Source organism: Arvicanthis niloticus, chromosome X (genome assembly GCF_011762505.2).
Source record: "Arvicanthis niloticus isolate mArvNil1 chromosome X, mArvNil1.pat.X, whole genome shotgun sequence".
NCBI lineage: Eukaryota > Metazoa > Chordata > Mammalia > Rodentia > Muridae > Arvicanthis > Arvicanthis niloticus.
Window position 1 is genome coordinate 12346480 of NC_047679.1, and position 17134 is coordinate 12363613.

The window sequence follows — 17134 nt, forward strand, 5'->3', positions numbered from 1 at the left end:
ACAGCTGGTGGAAGGGAAACAAAAGTGATCCGCTTTATAGAAGTCCCACCCTCCCATTCCCCCAAGAGAGTCAGAGTGCTGTTAAAGAAGCAATTCACACATCCTTACTTACATTTACTGCCACCAGGTGGGAAACCAAACCTCATTTCCTGGGAATCAGAACAGTTTAGAAAGGGAGGACCAGATAGATTTAGTTCACAAATGTTATAACCCTCATAGCTACTGGGAAAGAAAACATGAGACATCTTTTCATAGTCTTGTATCTGCATAGAACTGCAGCTAATAGGTCCTGAAACCTTACTGAATGCTCCAAAGAGAGCAGAGTACAGGCTGGAAGATTCTGTCTGTCTGTCTGTCTGTCTGTCTGTCTGTCTGTCTGTCTATCTATCTAACTATCTATCTATCTATTTATCTATCTACATATCTGTAGATATATTGATTACAATAGCAATACCACTGGGGAAAAACTTGCAGTCATATTGAGCCACTTGCTTCTTTCTTCTTTTGAAGTTTCAAACTAGTTTCATGCTTACTTCAAAAGATTTCTTTTGATACTGAGACTTGTATTGTTTGAGATTGTGTGTGTGGTGCATGTGTGGTATGTGTCTTTATGTGATGTGTGTGTGTGGTGTGTGATGTGTGTATGATGTGTGTGTGTTTCTGTGTGTGTGGTATGTGTATGTACAGGTGTGATGTGTGTCTTTGTGTTATGTATTTCTGTGTGTGCTGTGTGTATTTCTGTGTGTGGTTTATTTGTGTGTAGTGTGTGTTTGTGTGTGATGTGTGTATTTCTGTGTGAGTGGTGTATGTATGTATATATTTGTGTATGATGTGTGTGATGTGTATATGATGTGGGTGCATAGTATGTGTACATTTCTGTGTTTGTGGTGTTTATGTATTTGTGTTTGACATATATTTCTGATTGTGTAATTGTGTGTGATGTGTGTGTTGTATATGTGATATGTGTGGACTGTGTTCTGTATTTGTGTGTGAAGGGTGTATGTATTTCTGTGTGTGTGTTGTGTGTGTATGTGTGTGATCTTTGTGCATGTGATGTGTGTATGGTATATTTCTGTGTGTACTGTGTGTGTGTGATCTTTGTGCATGTAACGTGTGTATGGCGTATTTCTGTGTGTGGAGTGTGTGTGGTGTGTCTGTGTAAATAGGGTGTGTGTGGTGTGTGTATGTGTGTAGTGTGTGTATGTATTTGTATGTAACATGTATTTCTGATTGTGTAATTGTGTGTGATGTGTGTGTTGTGCTTATGTATGTGTGTTACTGTGTGTGTATGTGTGTGGTGTGTATACATGTGTGGTGTTTGGGTGCATGTGTGTGTTTGTGTGTATGTGATGTGTGTGGACCATGTGTCTGTATTTGTGTGTGAAGGGTGTATGTATTTCTCTGTGTGTTGTATGTATATGTGTGTGGTCTTTGTGTATGTGATGTGTGTATGGTGTATTTCTGTGTGTGGCATGTATGTGTGGTGTTTATGTGTAAATAGGGTGTGTATGGTGAGTATATGTGTGAGTGGTGTGTGTAATGTGTGTATATGTGTGTGTGATGTGTGTGTTGTGTTTATGTGTGTGGTGTTTGTATGTAATTGTGTGTTTGTGTGTATGTATGTGATGTGTGTGGACTGTGTGTATTTGTGTGTGAAGGGTGTATGTATTTCTCTGTGTGTTGTGTGTATGTGTGTGGTATGTGTTTGTGTGTGTGATATATGGTGTATTTCTATGTGTGGTATGTGTGTGTGGTGTGTGCATGTGTGAATAGGGTATTGTGGTGAGTATATGTATGTGGTATGTGTGTGTTTCTGTGTGTGGTGTGTGTGTAGTGTGTGTCTGTGTGTATGATATGTGTGATGTGTGTGTTTGTGTTTGTGTGTAATGTATGTGTGTTTCAGTGTGTATTTCTGTGAGCATGGTGTATGTGTGAGTTGTGTGTGTATGGGTGTGTGATGTGTGTATGGACTGTTTTTCTGTGTATATTTGTGTGTGATGTTTACATATTTCTGTATGTGTGGTATGAGTATGTTTGTGTGGTATATATGTATTTCTGTGGTGTGTGTGATTTGTGTATGGTGTGTTTGTGTGTGTGTGATATGTGTATGGTGTGTTTGTGTGTGTGATGTGTGTATGAATGTGTTTGTGTATTTGTGTGTGATTTTATGTATTTGTGTGTGATGTGTGTGTGGTATATGTATGGACTGTGTGTCTGTGTGTATTTTTGTGATGTGTGTATATTTCTGTATGTGTGGTGTGCATATATGTGTGTATGGTGTGTGTATTTCTGTGTGGTGTGTATGTGATATGTGTGCTGTGTGTGTAGGAGTGTGTGTGATATGTATATGGTATGTATATTTCTGTGTGTGGTACGTGTATGTGCGTGTAATGTGTGTGATTGTGTGTATATATGTTTGTATGTATATGTGTATGATATGTGTGATTGTGTGTCTGTGTATTTCTGTGTATGTGGTGTGTGTGTGATATGTGTGCTGTGTGTGTAGGGGTATGTGTGATGTGTGGATGGTATGTATATTTCTGTATGTGTGGTGTGTGTATGTGTGTGTAGTGTGTGTTTGTGTGTACATTTCTGTGTATATATGTGCTGTGTGTGTGATATGTATATAATGTATATATTTCTCTGTGGTGTATGTGTGAGTAGTGTGTGTCTGTGTGTGTTTCTGTGTATGTGTATATGACATATATTTGTGTGTATGTGTGTATGACATGTGTGATGTGTGTGTTTGTGTGTGGTATATTGTATTTCTCTGTGTGTGGTATGTGTGTTTCTGTGTGTGTGGTGTATGTTTGTGCGTGTGGTATGTGTATGGGCTGTTTGTGTGATGTGTGTATATTTCTGTATGTGTGGTATGTGTGTGTGGCGTGTTTCTGTCTGTGTGTGGTATGTGTATGTGAGATGTGTGTATTTCTATGTGTGTGTATGTATTGTGTATATGTGTGTTTGTGTGTATGATATGTGTAATGTGTGTGTTTGTGTGTATTTATGTGTGGTGTATTATATTTCTCTGTGTGTGGTATGTGTGTTTCTGTGTGTGTGTGGTGTATATATGTGTGTGTGTGGTATGTGTATAGGCTGTTTGTGTATATTTTTGTGCGATGTGTGTATATTTCTTTATGTGTGGTATGTGTGTGTGGTATGTTTCTGTCTGTGTGGGGTGTGTGTGAGATGTATGTATTTCTATGTGTGTGGTGTGGGTATGAATATGTTGTGTGTATTTGTGTGTGTATTTGTGTGTGACATATGGGTATTTGTGTGTGTGTGTTGTGTGTGTATTTTTGTGTGGTGTATGTAAACTTCTGTATATGTGTGTGTGGTGTGTGTATGTGTGTGAGTGGTGTGTGTATTTCTGTGTGTGGTGTGCATATGTGTATGTGATTTGTGTATGGTGTATATATTGCTCTGTATATGGTATAACTATGTATGTATAGTGTTTGTGTGTGTGTATGACATGTTGATATGTGTGTCTCTGTGTATTTTTGTTTGATGTGTGTATAGTTCTGTATGTGTGGTGTGTGTATGTGTGTGTATCATATGTGTGTTTCTGTGTGTTATGTGTGATATGTGTGTGGTGTGTGTATGTGTGTGTAGTGGTTGTGTTTATATGTGTGTATGTGTAGGGTATGTGTGATGTGTGCATTTGTGTGTATTTGTGTGAGATGTATGTGTATTTCTGTGTGTGTGGTATGTGTATTTTGCATGGTGTATGTGTACAAACTATGTGTCTGTGTATTTGTGTGTGATATGTGTATATTTCTCTATGTGTGGTGTGTGTATGTGTGTATGGTGTGCATATTTCTGTGGTGTGTGTGTGATATATATGTGGTATGTGTATGCCTGTGATGTATGGTGTGTATATTTCTGTGTGCATGGTATGTATATGTGTGTGTAGTGTTTGTGCATATGTGTGTTTGTGTTTATATGTGTGTATGTGTGTATGGTATGTTTGATATGTGTTTCTGTGTATTTGTGTGTGATGTATGTGTATTTTGGTGTGTGGTGTATGTGTGTATGATGTGTATGTGGACTATGTGTCTGTGCATTTGTGTGTATATTTTTGTGTGTGTGGTGTTTGTATGTGTGTGTATGTATGTGTGGTGTGTGATGTATGTATAGTATGTATATTTCTCTCTGTGTGTATGAGTAGTGTGTGTTTGTATGTATATACATATGTGTATGATATGTGTGATGTGTGTTTGTGTGTATTTATATTTGGGATTTATGTGTATTTCTCTGTGTGTGGTGTGTGTATTTTGCATGGTGTGTTTGTGATGTGTGTGTGGACTGTGTCTGTGTATTTGTATGTGATGTGTGTATATTTCTCTATGTGTGAGTATGTGTATATGTGTGTACATATTTGTCTGGTGTGTGTGATATGTGTGTAGTGTGTGTGATATGTGTATGGTATGTATATTTCTCTGTGTGGTGTGTTTTATGTGTGAGTAGTGTGTGTGTTTGTGTGTATGTGTGTGTACATATGCACGTGTGTGTGCATGTGTGTATGATATGGGTGATGTGTGTTTATTTGTCTGTGATGTATATGTATTTCTGTGTATGTGGTATATGTGTGTGGTATGTATATGTATGTATAATTTTTGTGGTGTTTATATGTGTGTATTTATGTGTAGTATGTTTATGTATGTGGTATGTGTATGTGTGGTGTGTTTGTGTGTATGTGGTGTGTGTGATGTGTGTGTGGTGTGTATATATGTGTATGTGTTTGGTGTGTGTGCTTGTGTGTATGTGTGTGTGATGTGTGTGTGGTATGTATATATGTGTATGTGTTTGGTGTGTGTGCTTGTGTGTCTGTGTGTGTGATGTGTGTGTGGTGTGTGTATATGTATATGTGATGATATGTGTGATTGTGGGTATGTGTTTGATGTGTGTGGTGTGTGTATATGTGTATGTGTTTGGTGTGTGTGCTTGTGTGTATGTGTGTGTGATATGTATGTGTGGCGTGTGTGTGGTGTGTGTATATGTGTATGTGTTTGGTGTGTGTGCTTGTATGTATGCGTTTGTGTGTGTGTGATGTGTGTATATGTGTATGTGTTTGGTGTGTGTGCTTGTGTGTATGTGTGTGTGATGTGTGTGTGGTGTGTGTATATGTATATGTGATGGTATGTGTGCTTGTATGTATGCATTTGTATGTGTGTGTGATGTGTGTGGTGTGTGTATATATGTATGTGTATGGTGTGTTCTTGTGTGTATGAATTTGTATGTGTGTGGTGTGTCTCTATGTATATGTGTTTGGTGTGTGTGCTTGTGTGTATGCATTTGTATGTGTGTGTGGTGTCTGTATATGTATATGTGTTTATGTGTTTGTGTGTGTGATGTGTATGTGCTGTGTGTATATGTATATGTGTTTGGAGTGTGTGCTTGTATGTATGTGTTTGTGTGTGTGTGATGTGTGTGTGGTGTGTGTATATGAGTATGTGTTTGGTGTGTGTGCTTATATGTTTGTGTTTGTGTGTGTGTGATGTGTGTGGTATGTGTATATGTGTATGTGTTTGGTGTGTGTGCTTGTATGTATGTGTTTGTGTGTGGGGAGGATGTGTGTCTGGTGTGTGTCTATGTGTATGTGTTTGGTGTGTGCTTGTATGTATGTGTTTGTGTGTTTGTGATGTCTGTGTGGTGTGTGTGTATGTGCTTGGTGTGTGTGCTTGTGTGTATGTGTGTGTGATGTGTGTGTGACATGTGTATATGTGTATGTGTTTGGTGTGTGTGCTTGTGTGTATGTGTTTGCATATGTGTGATGTGTATGTGGTGTGTGTATATGTGTATGTGTTTGGTGTGTGCCTGTGTGTATGCACTTGTATGTGTGTGTGATGTGTGTGTGGTGTGTGTATATGTATATGTGTTTGGTGTGTGTGCTTGTATGTATGCATTTGTATGTGTGTGTGATGTGTGTGTAATGTGTGTATGTTGTGTGTGTATATGTGTTTGGTGTGTGTGCTTATGTGTATGCATTTGTATGTGTGTGTTGTGTGTGTGTTGTGTGTATATGTGTATGTGTTTGGTGTGTGTGCTTGTATGTATGCGTTTGTGTGTGTGTGCGTAATGTGTGTGTGGTGTGTGTCTATGTGTATGTGTTTGGTGTGTGTGTGCTTGCATGAATGTGTATGTGTGTGTGTGAAGTGTGTGTGGTGTGTGTATATGTGTATGTTTTTGGTGTGTGTACTTGTGTGTATGCATTTGTATGTGTGTGATGTATGTGTGTTGTGTGCATATGTGTATATGTTTGGTGTGTGTTGTGTGTATGCATTTGTATGTGTGGGTGGTGTGTGTCTATGAATATATGTTTGGTGTGTGCTTGTATGTATGCGTTTGTATGTGTGTGTGATGTGTGTGTGGTGTGTGTACATGTGTATGTGTTTGGTGTGTGTGCTTGTGTGTATGCATTTGTATGTGTGAGTGGTGTGTGTATATGTATATGTGTTTGGTGTGTGCTTGTGTGTATGTGTTTGTATGTGTGTGATGTGTGTGTGGTGTGTGTATATGTGTATGTGTTTGGTGTGTGTGCTTGTGTGTATGTGTGTGTGATGTGTGTGTGGCGTGTGTGTGGTGTGTGTCTATGTGTATGTGTTTGGTGTGTGTGTGCTTGTATGTATGCGTTTGTGTGCGTGCGTTATGTGTGTGTTGTGTGTATATGTGTATGTGTTTGGTGTGTGTGCTTGTGTTTATGCATTTGTATGGTGTGTGGTGTGTGTGGTGTGTGTATATGTGTATGTATTTGGTGTATGTGCTTGTGTGTATGCATTTGTATGTGTGTGTGGTGTGTGTGGTGTGTGTATATGTGTATGTGTTTGGTGTGTGCTTGTGTGTATGCATTTGTATTTGTGTCTGTGTGATGTGTGTATATGTGTATGTGTTTGGTGTGTGTAATTGTGTGTATGCGTTTGTGTGTGTGTGTGATGTGTGTGTTGTGTGTATATGTGTATGTGTTTGGTGTGTGTGCTTGTGTGTATGTGTTTTTAAATGTGTGTGATGTGTATGTGGTGTGTGTCTATGTGTATGTGTGTGGTGTGTGTATATGTATATGTGTTTATGTGTGTGTGATGTGTATGTACTGTGTGTATATGTGTGTGTATGTGTTTGGTGTGTGTGCTTGTGTGTATGCATTTGTATGTGTTATGTGTGTGGTGTGTGTATATGTGTATGTGTTTGGTGTGTGTGCTTGTGTTTATGCATTTGTATGTGTGTGTGTTGTGTGTATATGTGTATGTATTTGGTGTGTGTGCTTGTGTGTATGTGTTTTTAAATGTGTGTGATGTGTACGTGGTGTGTGTTTATGTGTATGTGTTTGGTGTGTGTGCTTGTGTATATGCATTTGTATGTGTGTGTATATGTATATGTGTTTATGTGTGTGTGATGTGTATGTGTTGTGTGTATATGTGTATGTGTGTATGTGTTTGGTGTGTGTGCTTGTGTGTATGCATTTGTATGTGTGTGTTATGTGTGTGGTGTGTATATATGTGTATGTGTTTGGTGTGTGTGCTTGTGTGTATGCATTTGTATGTGTGTTATGTGTGTGTTGTGTGTATATGTGTATGTATTTGGTGTGTGCTTGTGTGTATGCATTTGTATGTGTGTGTGATGTGTGTCTATGAATATATGTTTGGTGTGTGCTTGTATGTATGCATTTGTATGTGTGTTATATGTGTGTGGTGTGTGTATATGTGTATGTGTTTGGTGTGTGTACTTGTGTGTATGTGTTTTTATATGTGTGTGATGTTTATGTGGTGTGTGTCTATGTATATGTGTTTGGTGTGTGTGCTTGTATGTATGTGGTTGTATGTGTGTGATGTGTGTGTTGTGTGTATATGTGTATATGTTTGGTGTGTGTGATTGTATGTATGTATGTGTGTGTGATATGTGTATATGTGTATGTGTTTGGTGTGTGTGCTTGTATGTATGCGTTTGTGTGTGTGATGTGTGTGTGTGTTGTGTGTATATGTGTATGTGTTTAGTGTGTGTGCTTGTGTGTATGTGTTTTTATATGTGTGTGATGTGTATGTGGTGTGTGTCTATATGTATGTGTTTGGTGTGTGCTTGTGTGTATGCATTTGTATGTGTGTGTGGTGTGTGTATATGTGTTTGGTGTGTGTGCTTGTATGTATGCGTTTGTGTGTGTGATGTGTGTGTGGTGTGTGTATATGTGTATGTGTTTGGTGTGTGTGCTTGTGTGTATGCATTTGTATGTGTGTCTGTGTGATGTGTGTATATGTGTATGTGTTTGGTGTGTGTGCTTGTGTGTATGTGTTTGTATGTGTGTGATGTGTGTGGTGTGTGTATATGTGTATGTGTTTGGTGTGTGTGCTTGTGTGTATGTGTGTGTGATGTGTTGTGGTGTGTGTGTGGCATGTGTGTGGCATGTGTGGCGTGTGTATATGTGTATGTGCTTGGTGTGTGTGCTTGTATGAATGTGTTTGTGTATGTGTGATGTGTGTATATGTGTATGTGTTTGGTGTGTATGCTTGTATGCATGCGTTTGTGTGTGTGATGTGTGTGTGTGGTGTGTGTATATGTGTATGTGTTTAGTGTGTGTGCTTGTGTGTATGTGTTTTTATATGTGTGTGATGTGTATGTGGTGTGTGTCTATATGTATGTGTTTGGTGTGTGCTTGTGTGTATGCATTTGTATGTGTGTGTGGTGTGTGTATATGTGTTTGGTGTGTGTGCTTGTATGTATGCGTTTGTGTGTGTGATGTGTGTGTGGTGTGTGTATATGTGTATGTGTTTGGTGTGTGCTTGTGTGTATGCATTTGTATGTGTGTCTGTGTGATGTGTGTATATGTGTATGTGTTTGGTGTGTGTGCTTGTGTGTATGTGTGTGTGATGTGTTGTGGTGTGTGTGTGGCATGTGTGTGGCATGTGTGTGGCGTGTGTGTGGTGTGTGTATATGTGTATGTGTTTGGTGTGTGTGCTTGTATGAATGCGTTTGTGTGTGTGTGATGTGTGTATATGTGTATGTGTTTGGTGTGTATGCTTGTATGCATGCGTTTGTGTGTGTGATGTGTGTGTGTGGTGTGTGTATATGTGTATGTGTTTAGTGTGTGTGCTTGTGTGTATGTGTTTTTATATGTGTGTGATGTGTATGTGGTGTGTGTCTATATGTATGTGTTTGGTGTGTGTGCTTGTGTGTATGCATTTGTATGTGTGTGTGGTGTGTGTATATGTGTTTGGTGTGTGTGCTTGTATGTATGCGTTTGTGTGTGTGATGTGTGTCTGTGTGGTGTGTGTCTATGTGTATGTGTTTGGTGTGTGTGCTTGTGTGTATGCATTTGTATGTGTGTGTGGTGTTATGTATATGTGTTTGGTGTGTGTGCTTGTGTGTATGCATTTGTATGTGTGTGATGTGTGTGGTGTGTGTCTATGTGTATGTGTTTGGTGTGTGGGCTTGTGTGTATGTGTGTGTGATGTGTGTATGTGGCGTGTGTGTGGCGTGTGTGTGGTGTGTGTACATGTGTATGTGTTTGGTGTGTGTGCTTGTATGTATGCGTTTGTGTGTGTGTGATGTGTGTATATGTGTATGTGTTTGGTGTGTGTGCTTGTATGTATGCGTTTGTGTGTGTGTGATGTGTGTATATGTGTATGTGTTTGGTGTGTGTGCTTGTATGTATACGTTTCTGTGTGTGATGTGTGTCTATGTGTATGTGTTTGATGTGTGTGCTTGTGTGTATGCATTTGTATGTGTGTGTGGTGTGTGTATATGTATATGTGTTTGGTGTGTGTGCTTGTGTGTATGTGTTTGTATGTGTGTGATGTGTGTGGTGTGTGTATATGTGTATGTGTTTGGTGTGTGTGCTTGTGTGTATGTGTGTGTGATGTGTGTGTGGCATGTGTGATGTGTGTATATGTGTATGTGTTTGGTGTGTGTGCTTGTATGTATGTGTTTGTGTGTGTGTGTGTGTGTGGTTTGTATATGTGTTTGGTGTGTGCTTGTATGTATGCGTTTGTATGTGTGTGATGTGTATGTGGTGTGTGTCTATGTGTATGTGTTTGGTGTGTGTGCTTGTGTGTATGTGTGTGTGATGTGTGTGTGGCGTGTGTGGTGTGTGTCTATGTGTATGTGTTTGGTGTGTGTGCTTGTGTGTATATGTGTGTGATGTGTGTGTGGCGGGTGTGATGTGTGTATATGTGTATGTGTTTGGTGTGTGTGCTTGTATGTATGCGTTTGTGTGTATGATGTGTGTCTATGTGTATGTGTTTGGTGTGTGTGCTTGTGTGTATGCATTTGTATGTGTGTGTGGTGTGTGTATATGTATATGTGTTTGGTGTGTGTGCTTGTGTGTATGTGTTTGTATGTGTGTGATATGTGTGATGTGTGTATATGTGTATGTGTTTGGTGTGTGTGCTTGTATGTATGTGTTTGTGTGTGTGTGTGTGTGTGTGTGTGTGTGTGTGTGTGGTTTGTATATGTGTTTGGTGTGTGCTTGTATGTATGCGTTTGTATGTGTGTGATGTGTATGTGGTGTGTGTCTATGTGTATGTGTTTGGTGTGTGTGCTTGTGTGTATGCATTTGTATGTGTGTGTGGTGTGTGTATATGTATATGTGTTTGGTGTGTGTGCTTGTGTGTATGTGTTTGTATGTGTGTGATGTGTGTGATGTGTGTATATGTGTATGTGTTTGGTGTGTGTGCTTGTATGTATGCGTTTGTGTGTGTGTGTGTGTGGTTTGTATATGTGTTTGGTGTGTGCTTGTATGTATGCGTTTGTATGTGTGTGATGTGTATGTGGTGTGTGTCTATGTGTATGTGTTTGGTGTGTGTTCTTGTGTGTATGTGTGTGTGATGTGTGTGTGGCGTGTGTGGTGTGTGTCTATGTGTATGTGTTTGGTGTGTGTGCTTGTGTGTATGTGTGTGTGATGTGTGTGTGGCGTGTGTGGTGTGTGTCTATGTGTATGTGTTTGGTGTGTGTGCTTGTGTGTATGTGTGTGTGATGTGTGTGTGGCGTGTGTGATGTGTGTATATGTGTATGTGTTTGGTGTGTGTGCTTGTATGTATGCGTTTGTGTGTGTGTGATGTGTGTATATGTGTATGTGTTTGGTGTGTATGCTTGTATGCATGCGTTTGTGTGTGTGATGTGTGTGTGTGTTGTGTGTATATGTGTTTAGTGTGTGTGCTTGTGTGTATGTGTTTATATATGTGTGTGATGTGTATGTGGTGTGTGTCTATATGTATGTGTTTGGTGTGTGTGCTTGTGTGTATGCATTTGTATGTGTGTGTGGTGTGTGTATATGTATATGTGTTTGGTGTGTGCGCTTGTGTGTATGTGTTTGTATGTGTGTGATGTGTGTGATGTGTGTCTATGTGTATGTGTTTGGTGTGTGTGCTTGTGTGTATGCATTTGTATGTGTGTGTGGTGTATGTATATGTATATGTGTTTGGTGTGTGCGCTTGTGTGTATGTGTTTGTATGTGTGTGATGTGTGTGATGTGTGTCTATGTGTATGTGTTTGGTGTGTGTGCTTGTGTGTATGCATTTGTATGTGTGTGTGGTGTGTGTATATGTATATGTGTTTGGTGTGTGTGCTTGTGTGTATGTGTTTGTATGTGTGTGATGTGTGTGGTGTGTGTCTATGTGTATGTGTTTGGTGTGTGTGCTTGTGTGTATGTGTGTGTGATGTGTGTGTGGCGTGTGTGATGTGTGTATATGTGTATGTGTTTGGTGTGTGTGCTTGTGTGTATGCATTTGTATGTGTGAGTGGTGTGTGTATGTGTTTGGTGTGTGCTTGTATGTATGCGTTTGTATGTGTGTGATGTGTATGTGGTGTGTGTCTATGTGTATGTGTTTGGTGTGTGTGCTTGTGTGTATGTGTGTGTGATGTGTGTGTGGCGTGTGTGGTGTGTGTCTATGTGTATGTGTTTGGTGTGTGTGCTTGTGTGTATATGTGTGTGATGTGTGTGTGGCGTGTGTGATGTGTGTATATGTGTATGTGTTTGGTGTGTGTGCTTGTATGTATGCGTTTGTGTGTATGATGTGTGTATATGTGTATGTGTTTGGTGTGTGTGCTTGTATGTATGCGTTTGTGTGTGTGATGTGTGTCTATGTGTATGTGTTTGGTGTGTGTGCTTGTGTGTATGCATTTGTATGTGTGTGTGGTGTGTGTATATGTATATGTGTTTGGTGTGTGTGCTTGTGTGTATGTGTTTGTATGTGTGTGATATGTGTGATGTGTGTATATGTGTATGTGTTTGGTGTGTGTGCTTGTATGTATGTGTTTGTGTGTGTGTGTGTGGTTTGTATATGTGTTTGGTGTGTGCTTGTATGTATGCGTTTGTATGTGTGTGATGTGTATGTGGTGTGTGTCTATGTGTATGTGTTTGGTGTGTGTGCTTGTGTGTATGTGTGTGTGTGATGTGTGTGTGGCGTGTGTGGTGTGTGTCTATGTGTATGTGTTTGGTGTGTGTGCTTGTGTGTATGTGTGTGTGATGTGTGTGTGTGGCGTGTGTGATGTGTGTATATGTGTATGTGTTTGGTGTGTGTGCTTGTATGTATGCGTTTGTGTGTGTGATGTGTGTCTATGTGTATGTGTTTGGTGTGTGTTCTTGTGTGTATGTGTGTGTGATGTGTGTGTGGCGTGTGTGGTGTGTGTCTATGTGTATGTGTTTGGTGTGTGTGCTTGTGTGTATGCATTTGTATGTGTGTGTGGTGTGTGTATATGTATATGTGTTTGGTGTGTGCGCTTGTGTGTATGTGTTTGTATGTGTGTGATGTGTGTATATGTGTATGTGTTTGGTGTGTGTGCTTGTGTGTATGTGTGTGTGTGTTTGGTGTGTGTGCTTGTATGTATGTGTTTGTGTGTGTGTGTGTGTGGTTTGTATATGTGTTTGGTGTGTGCTTGTATGTATGCGTTTGTATGTGTGTGATGTGTATGTGGTGTGTGTCTATGTGTATGTGTTTGGTGTGTGTGCTTGTGTGTATGTGTGTGTGATGTGTGTGTGGTGTGTGTGTGTGATATGTTTGTGACTTTTGTTTGTGTGTGTTTTTCCAAGCCTTCCTCAAGGAGGCAGTGTTTGTGAATATTCTTACCCCAGCTAATACAGCAAGCTATTTGTATTGAATGTTAATATACAAATCAGCTGCTTGTAAATGCTACTTGCTCGAAACGACTGCAGAAGAAAATGGCTTTATTGCTGAAGACCAGCTGTTGCCAACTGCACCAGAGGGCAACTGAAAGATAGCAAAGAATTGAATTCCTTAACAATGTGAACGTTTACCTAGATCTTTTGTATCCTTGGAATTTCCAAGAGCCTTCATTAGTTTATCTACAGGTCCTTCCTGATGGATACTTAGGGTTCCCAACTCTACAGATAAGTGAATCAACAAATGCCTGCCTCTGCTGAAGGCAAACTTAACCCCCTGGGTCTCTGTCTGTATGAATGCTGTCTCATGCCAGGGAGCCATGCAGCCAGTATATGTGAACAGGCCCCAAAACAAGAGAACTAACCTGATTACCGGTGCCTTGATTCCCCCTATCTGGCAATCTGATAAAATATGTTTTCACAGCTAAAGAGGAATGATTTTCACTGAGGATCGGGGAAAAAATGGTCCTGGACCCCCGGCCTGCCGTCCTGAGGTCAAAGGGAGAATGCTTCAGAAGGCCATTCAGGTAATTAAGGAGCCAGCCCCCCCCCTCCCTTCAGCCTAGTACCCAATTTTTCACTTAAGATGGCCACAGGTCAGGTGATTCTGCTCATCTTCCACTCACCAGCTCAATGCAGACCTTTCCAGAAAGAACAGCTAGCGTCAGGGTTAGGGTAATGTCCCTGTGTAGCTGTCCACCTTCCTTTTCTTGTAATCTCAGTAAGAAAGAATATCTGCAGGAAGGGGAAAGATCCGTTCCCGAGATTTTTATATTTTTTTCCCTTGTCCAAGTCACTATCGTCCTATTTTGATTATTTAAATAAATTCTCACCCCTCTGTCTTTTTTCAAACTTTCACTGTAGACTTTATCATTGCAGATATTTGGCTATTTCATGATGCCAGTTTTACCCCCCCCCCAGCCCTGCATTCTGCATGCTACAAGTGTGCCGTCAAACAACAGCAGGATTCTCAGATGCGTCTCTGCCAAGCAGCTGGATAGGCTGCTCTTACTGGCAATGTTGCGTTATCTGCTTGTGCCTCTACCTGTGTGTTTTTCTTTGGGGAAAGCTAACGGGAGGCATACGTTTAAGCCTTGTTGTCATTTTCACCGTTTTTAGACTAAAGGGACCAGAGACAGGGAGAAAACCAGGCACACTGGAGGTAAACATTGAAAACCTCCCTTGCTCCTCTGGTATGGACTGGTGCCAGGGGCCTCTTCATTCATTTTTTTTCCCCCAGATAAGTGCAAGGAATTGCTGTAGACCGGTAGAGATGAAAGTTGTGGTTCACATGTTCTGCTCCCAAAACCCAACTCGTGGTTTTTTTTTTTTTTTCTTTTCACATTTGCTAAACCAGGACTGCAGTACCAACTGGTCCTCGCTCGGGATGACAGTTGCCCGCTTGTGACGCCGCGCGTCACTGTATCACTGTGCTTGCACCTACCTGCTGGGAAATCCTGCAGACAGACAGGATGGTGGCTCCAACGCAGGCTCTCCCCCTCCTCCCAGCGAACCTTGCCCTTCCCCTGCAGTGCGCGTGGGCGCCGCCCTTCCCCTCACCTCTGCCTGGAGTACCAGTGCCCAGCAGTGGACAGGCACCTCCCTGAAATGTCTTCAGCTGCATCTCAGCTGATGTGCCCCCTCCTCCTCAGTGGCAGGGAGGGGGCCAAGCAGGCAGAGGCTCCGCAGTTTGGGCCTCTGCGGCAATGGCTGTGGCAGAGGTGTGTCCCATCGCCCTCCCCCCTCAGTGTCTTCCACTCCAGTACCTCGAGCCAGCCCCAAATACTTCAGGTAGCTTGCATTCCCCAGGGTTGCCTTTCAATGATTTTTTAAGATACAGGTGCCCACTGCCCTGTCACTTCCTCCTATGGGGGAAAGTGCTCCGACTCGCAGGTCTGCTCTCACCTCTATTCCTAACCGCAAGCAGCCTACTCTCTTTTCCCACATGTTGCTTCCCGCTTCTCAACCACTTCCCGCTTCCTCGCCACTTCCCCGCTTCCCCGCTCTCGCTTCCCCACATCTTTCTGCCAGTGAATGGTAGCCAAACGGATTCAAGGGATACCCGGAGTCTAGCAAACTCCATAATCATCCGACCTAGCCTTGACGCCCCCCCCCCCCAGGGCCTTTTTTTCCTTACCTTTATTCTGGACCATGTTGTTGGCGGTTTGGGCGACGGCAATGGCAAGAGCACTGGAGATGTCCTTCCACTTTGCTCTCCAGGAACTACCTGCAACAGATGTAGTGCTGGACTCATCTTTAGACAGGACTCTGGAGTTGGCTCTAGCCACAGCTCTGGGGCCCTCTCCATGGCAGGTTCGGGGGCTGGTTCTAGGGCCAGCCCTGTGTCAAGATCTGGGGTCGGTTCTCTAGTCGGTTCTGAGGCCAACTCTAGGGTTGGATCTGGGGCAGGTTCTGGGGCCGGCTCCGGGGCCGGCTCTGGGACAAGTTCTGGGTCCAGCTCTGTGGCCGGCTCTGAGTCTGGTTCTGGGTCCGGCTTCGGGGCCGGCTCTGAGTCTGGTTCTGGGTCCGGCTCTGGGGCCGGCTCTGAGTCTGGTTCTGGGTCCGGCTCTGGGGCCGGCTCTGAGTCTGGTTCTGGGTCCGGCTCTGGGGCCGGCTCTGAGTCTGGTTCTGGGTCCGGCTCTGGGGTTGATTTTCCGTCTGTTTCTGTGGCTGGTTCTGGAGTCGCTTCTGGACAGGGTCCCAGAGCAGGCTCTGGTACTGGTTCTGTAGAAGGCTCGGGGAATGGTGGAGGAGCAGGAGGCGGTGGGGCGGGAGGCGGTGGGGAGGGAGGCGGTGGGGCGGGAGGCGGTGGGGCGGGAGGCGGTGGGGCCGGAGGCGGTGGGGCCGGCGGCGGAGCGGGAGGCGGCGGCGGCGGCTCTGGGGACTCAGCAGGCTGCTCTCCATCCTGAGGCTGGGCAGTGCCCTGGGCCACCGAATCTACACCGTCCATTGCAGCACACCGTCTGAGGTCCAGGCAGCCGGGGTCCCTAAGCTTGGAGGGCTAAAGAGCCCTTGGGCGGTCCACCCACTCCTATCTGACATCCCTTTGAAGGGTGCCAAACTTTGCACCCGCTTCGCTCCATGGCTAGCGCAGCTCTGAGATCTAACCCAGGGGCGCGCAGCGTCTCGCGGAGCTGGGACACGCCCCTTGGTGAGCGCACACCTCTTCGTAAGCAGCTACGGGTTTGATGGGCGGGAAAGAGTAAGGCTTGAGAACGCGACTGGGCAGAGCGCTTGATGACCTCTTAGCGACGTGCGCAGGAAAGGAGGGGGAGGCAAAAAAAAAAAAAAAAAAAAAAGAGGAGGGGGAATTGAGTGGCTTGTGGGGAGGACTTGGAGCCCAGCCGGGGTTAACCCTTTAGTGTCAAGAATGGTGGTGGTGAGGAGAGAGAGAGAGAGAGAGAGAGAGAGAGAGAGAGAGAGAGAGAGAGAGAGAGAGAGAGAGAGAGAGAGAGAGAGGAACACACACCAGAGACAGAAAGAAGTTGAGGGTCTTTGCAATCCATCCACAGTCTACGGAGCTGCTGCTGATCTTAAGCTTCTATAAGGTAGCTGCCCTCTTACCTCAGCAGCAGGTGGATCTAGCCTGGGTGCAACCTCTTGCCCTATTCCCAAGTCAGAATGAACAAGTAATACATTTTATTTAACTCAGGAAAAGAAAATAACCTGCAGAGATTGGAAAACGGGAGACGGGAATGAAGGTGGGGGTGGGGAGACTTTTCTCCGAGTTTACGGGGGGTTTGTTTGTTTTGTTTTGTTTGTTTGTTTGATTGATTGATTGATTAATTTCTGCGCTTTTCTAAATCAGAGCAGTTGAGGAGGTTGCTATTCGGTTTGCGGTGCTTTGGGAAGGGAGTGCGATGAGGGAGAACTGGAGCCCTGGCTTTCTGCAGCCTGCAGATGTAGCCCTGAGCGCCAGACAGCAAGGCGAGAGAGAGTGCCCTGGCAGTGGTGGTGGCTAGGCTGGGAGCTCAGAAGCGAGGCTATGCTGATCTCCGCAGCTATCTGGCATCTGAGTACCCAGGCTTT

The 17134-nt window shown here is 43.1% G+C and overlaps 1 protein-coding gene across 1 annotated transcript in view; it reads right to left on the bottom strand.

The window, feature by feature from the left end:
- Positions 1-16198, bottom strand: part of Dgkk (diacylglycerol kinase kappa) — a 134507-nt gene extending 118309 nt beyond the window's left edge. Inside the window, exon 1 of the mRNA XM_034486088.2 lies at positions 15243-16198. Within this exon, the coding sequence (XP_034341979.1) occupies positions 15243-16055 (813 nt within the window). The 5' untranslated portion in view covers positions 16056-16198. The remainder of the gene's footprint in view (positions 1-15242) is intronic.
- Between the last annotated feature and the right edge of the window lie 936 nt (positions 16199-17134).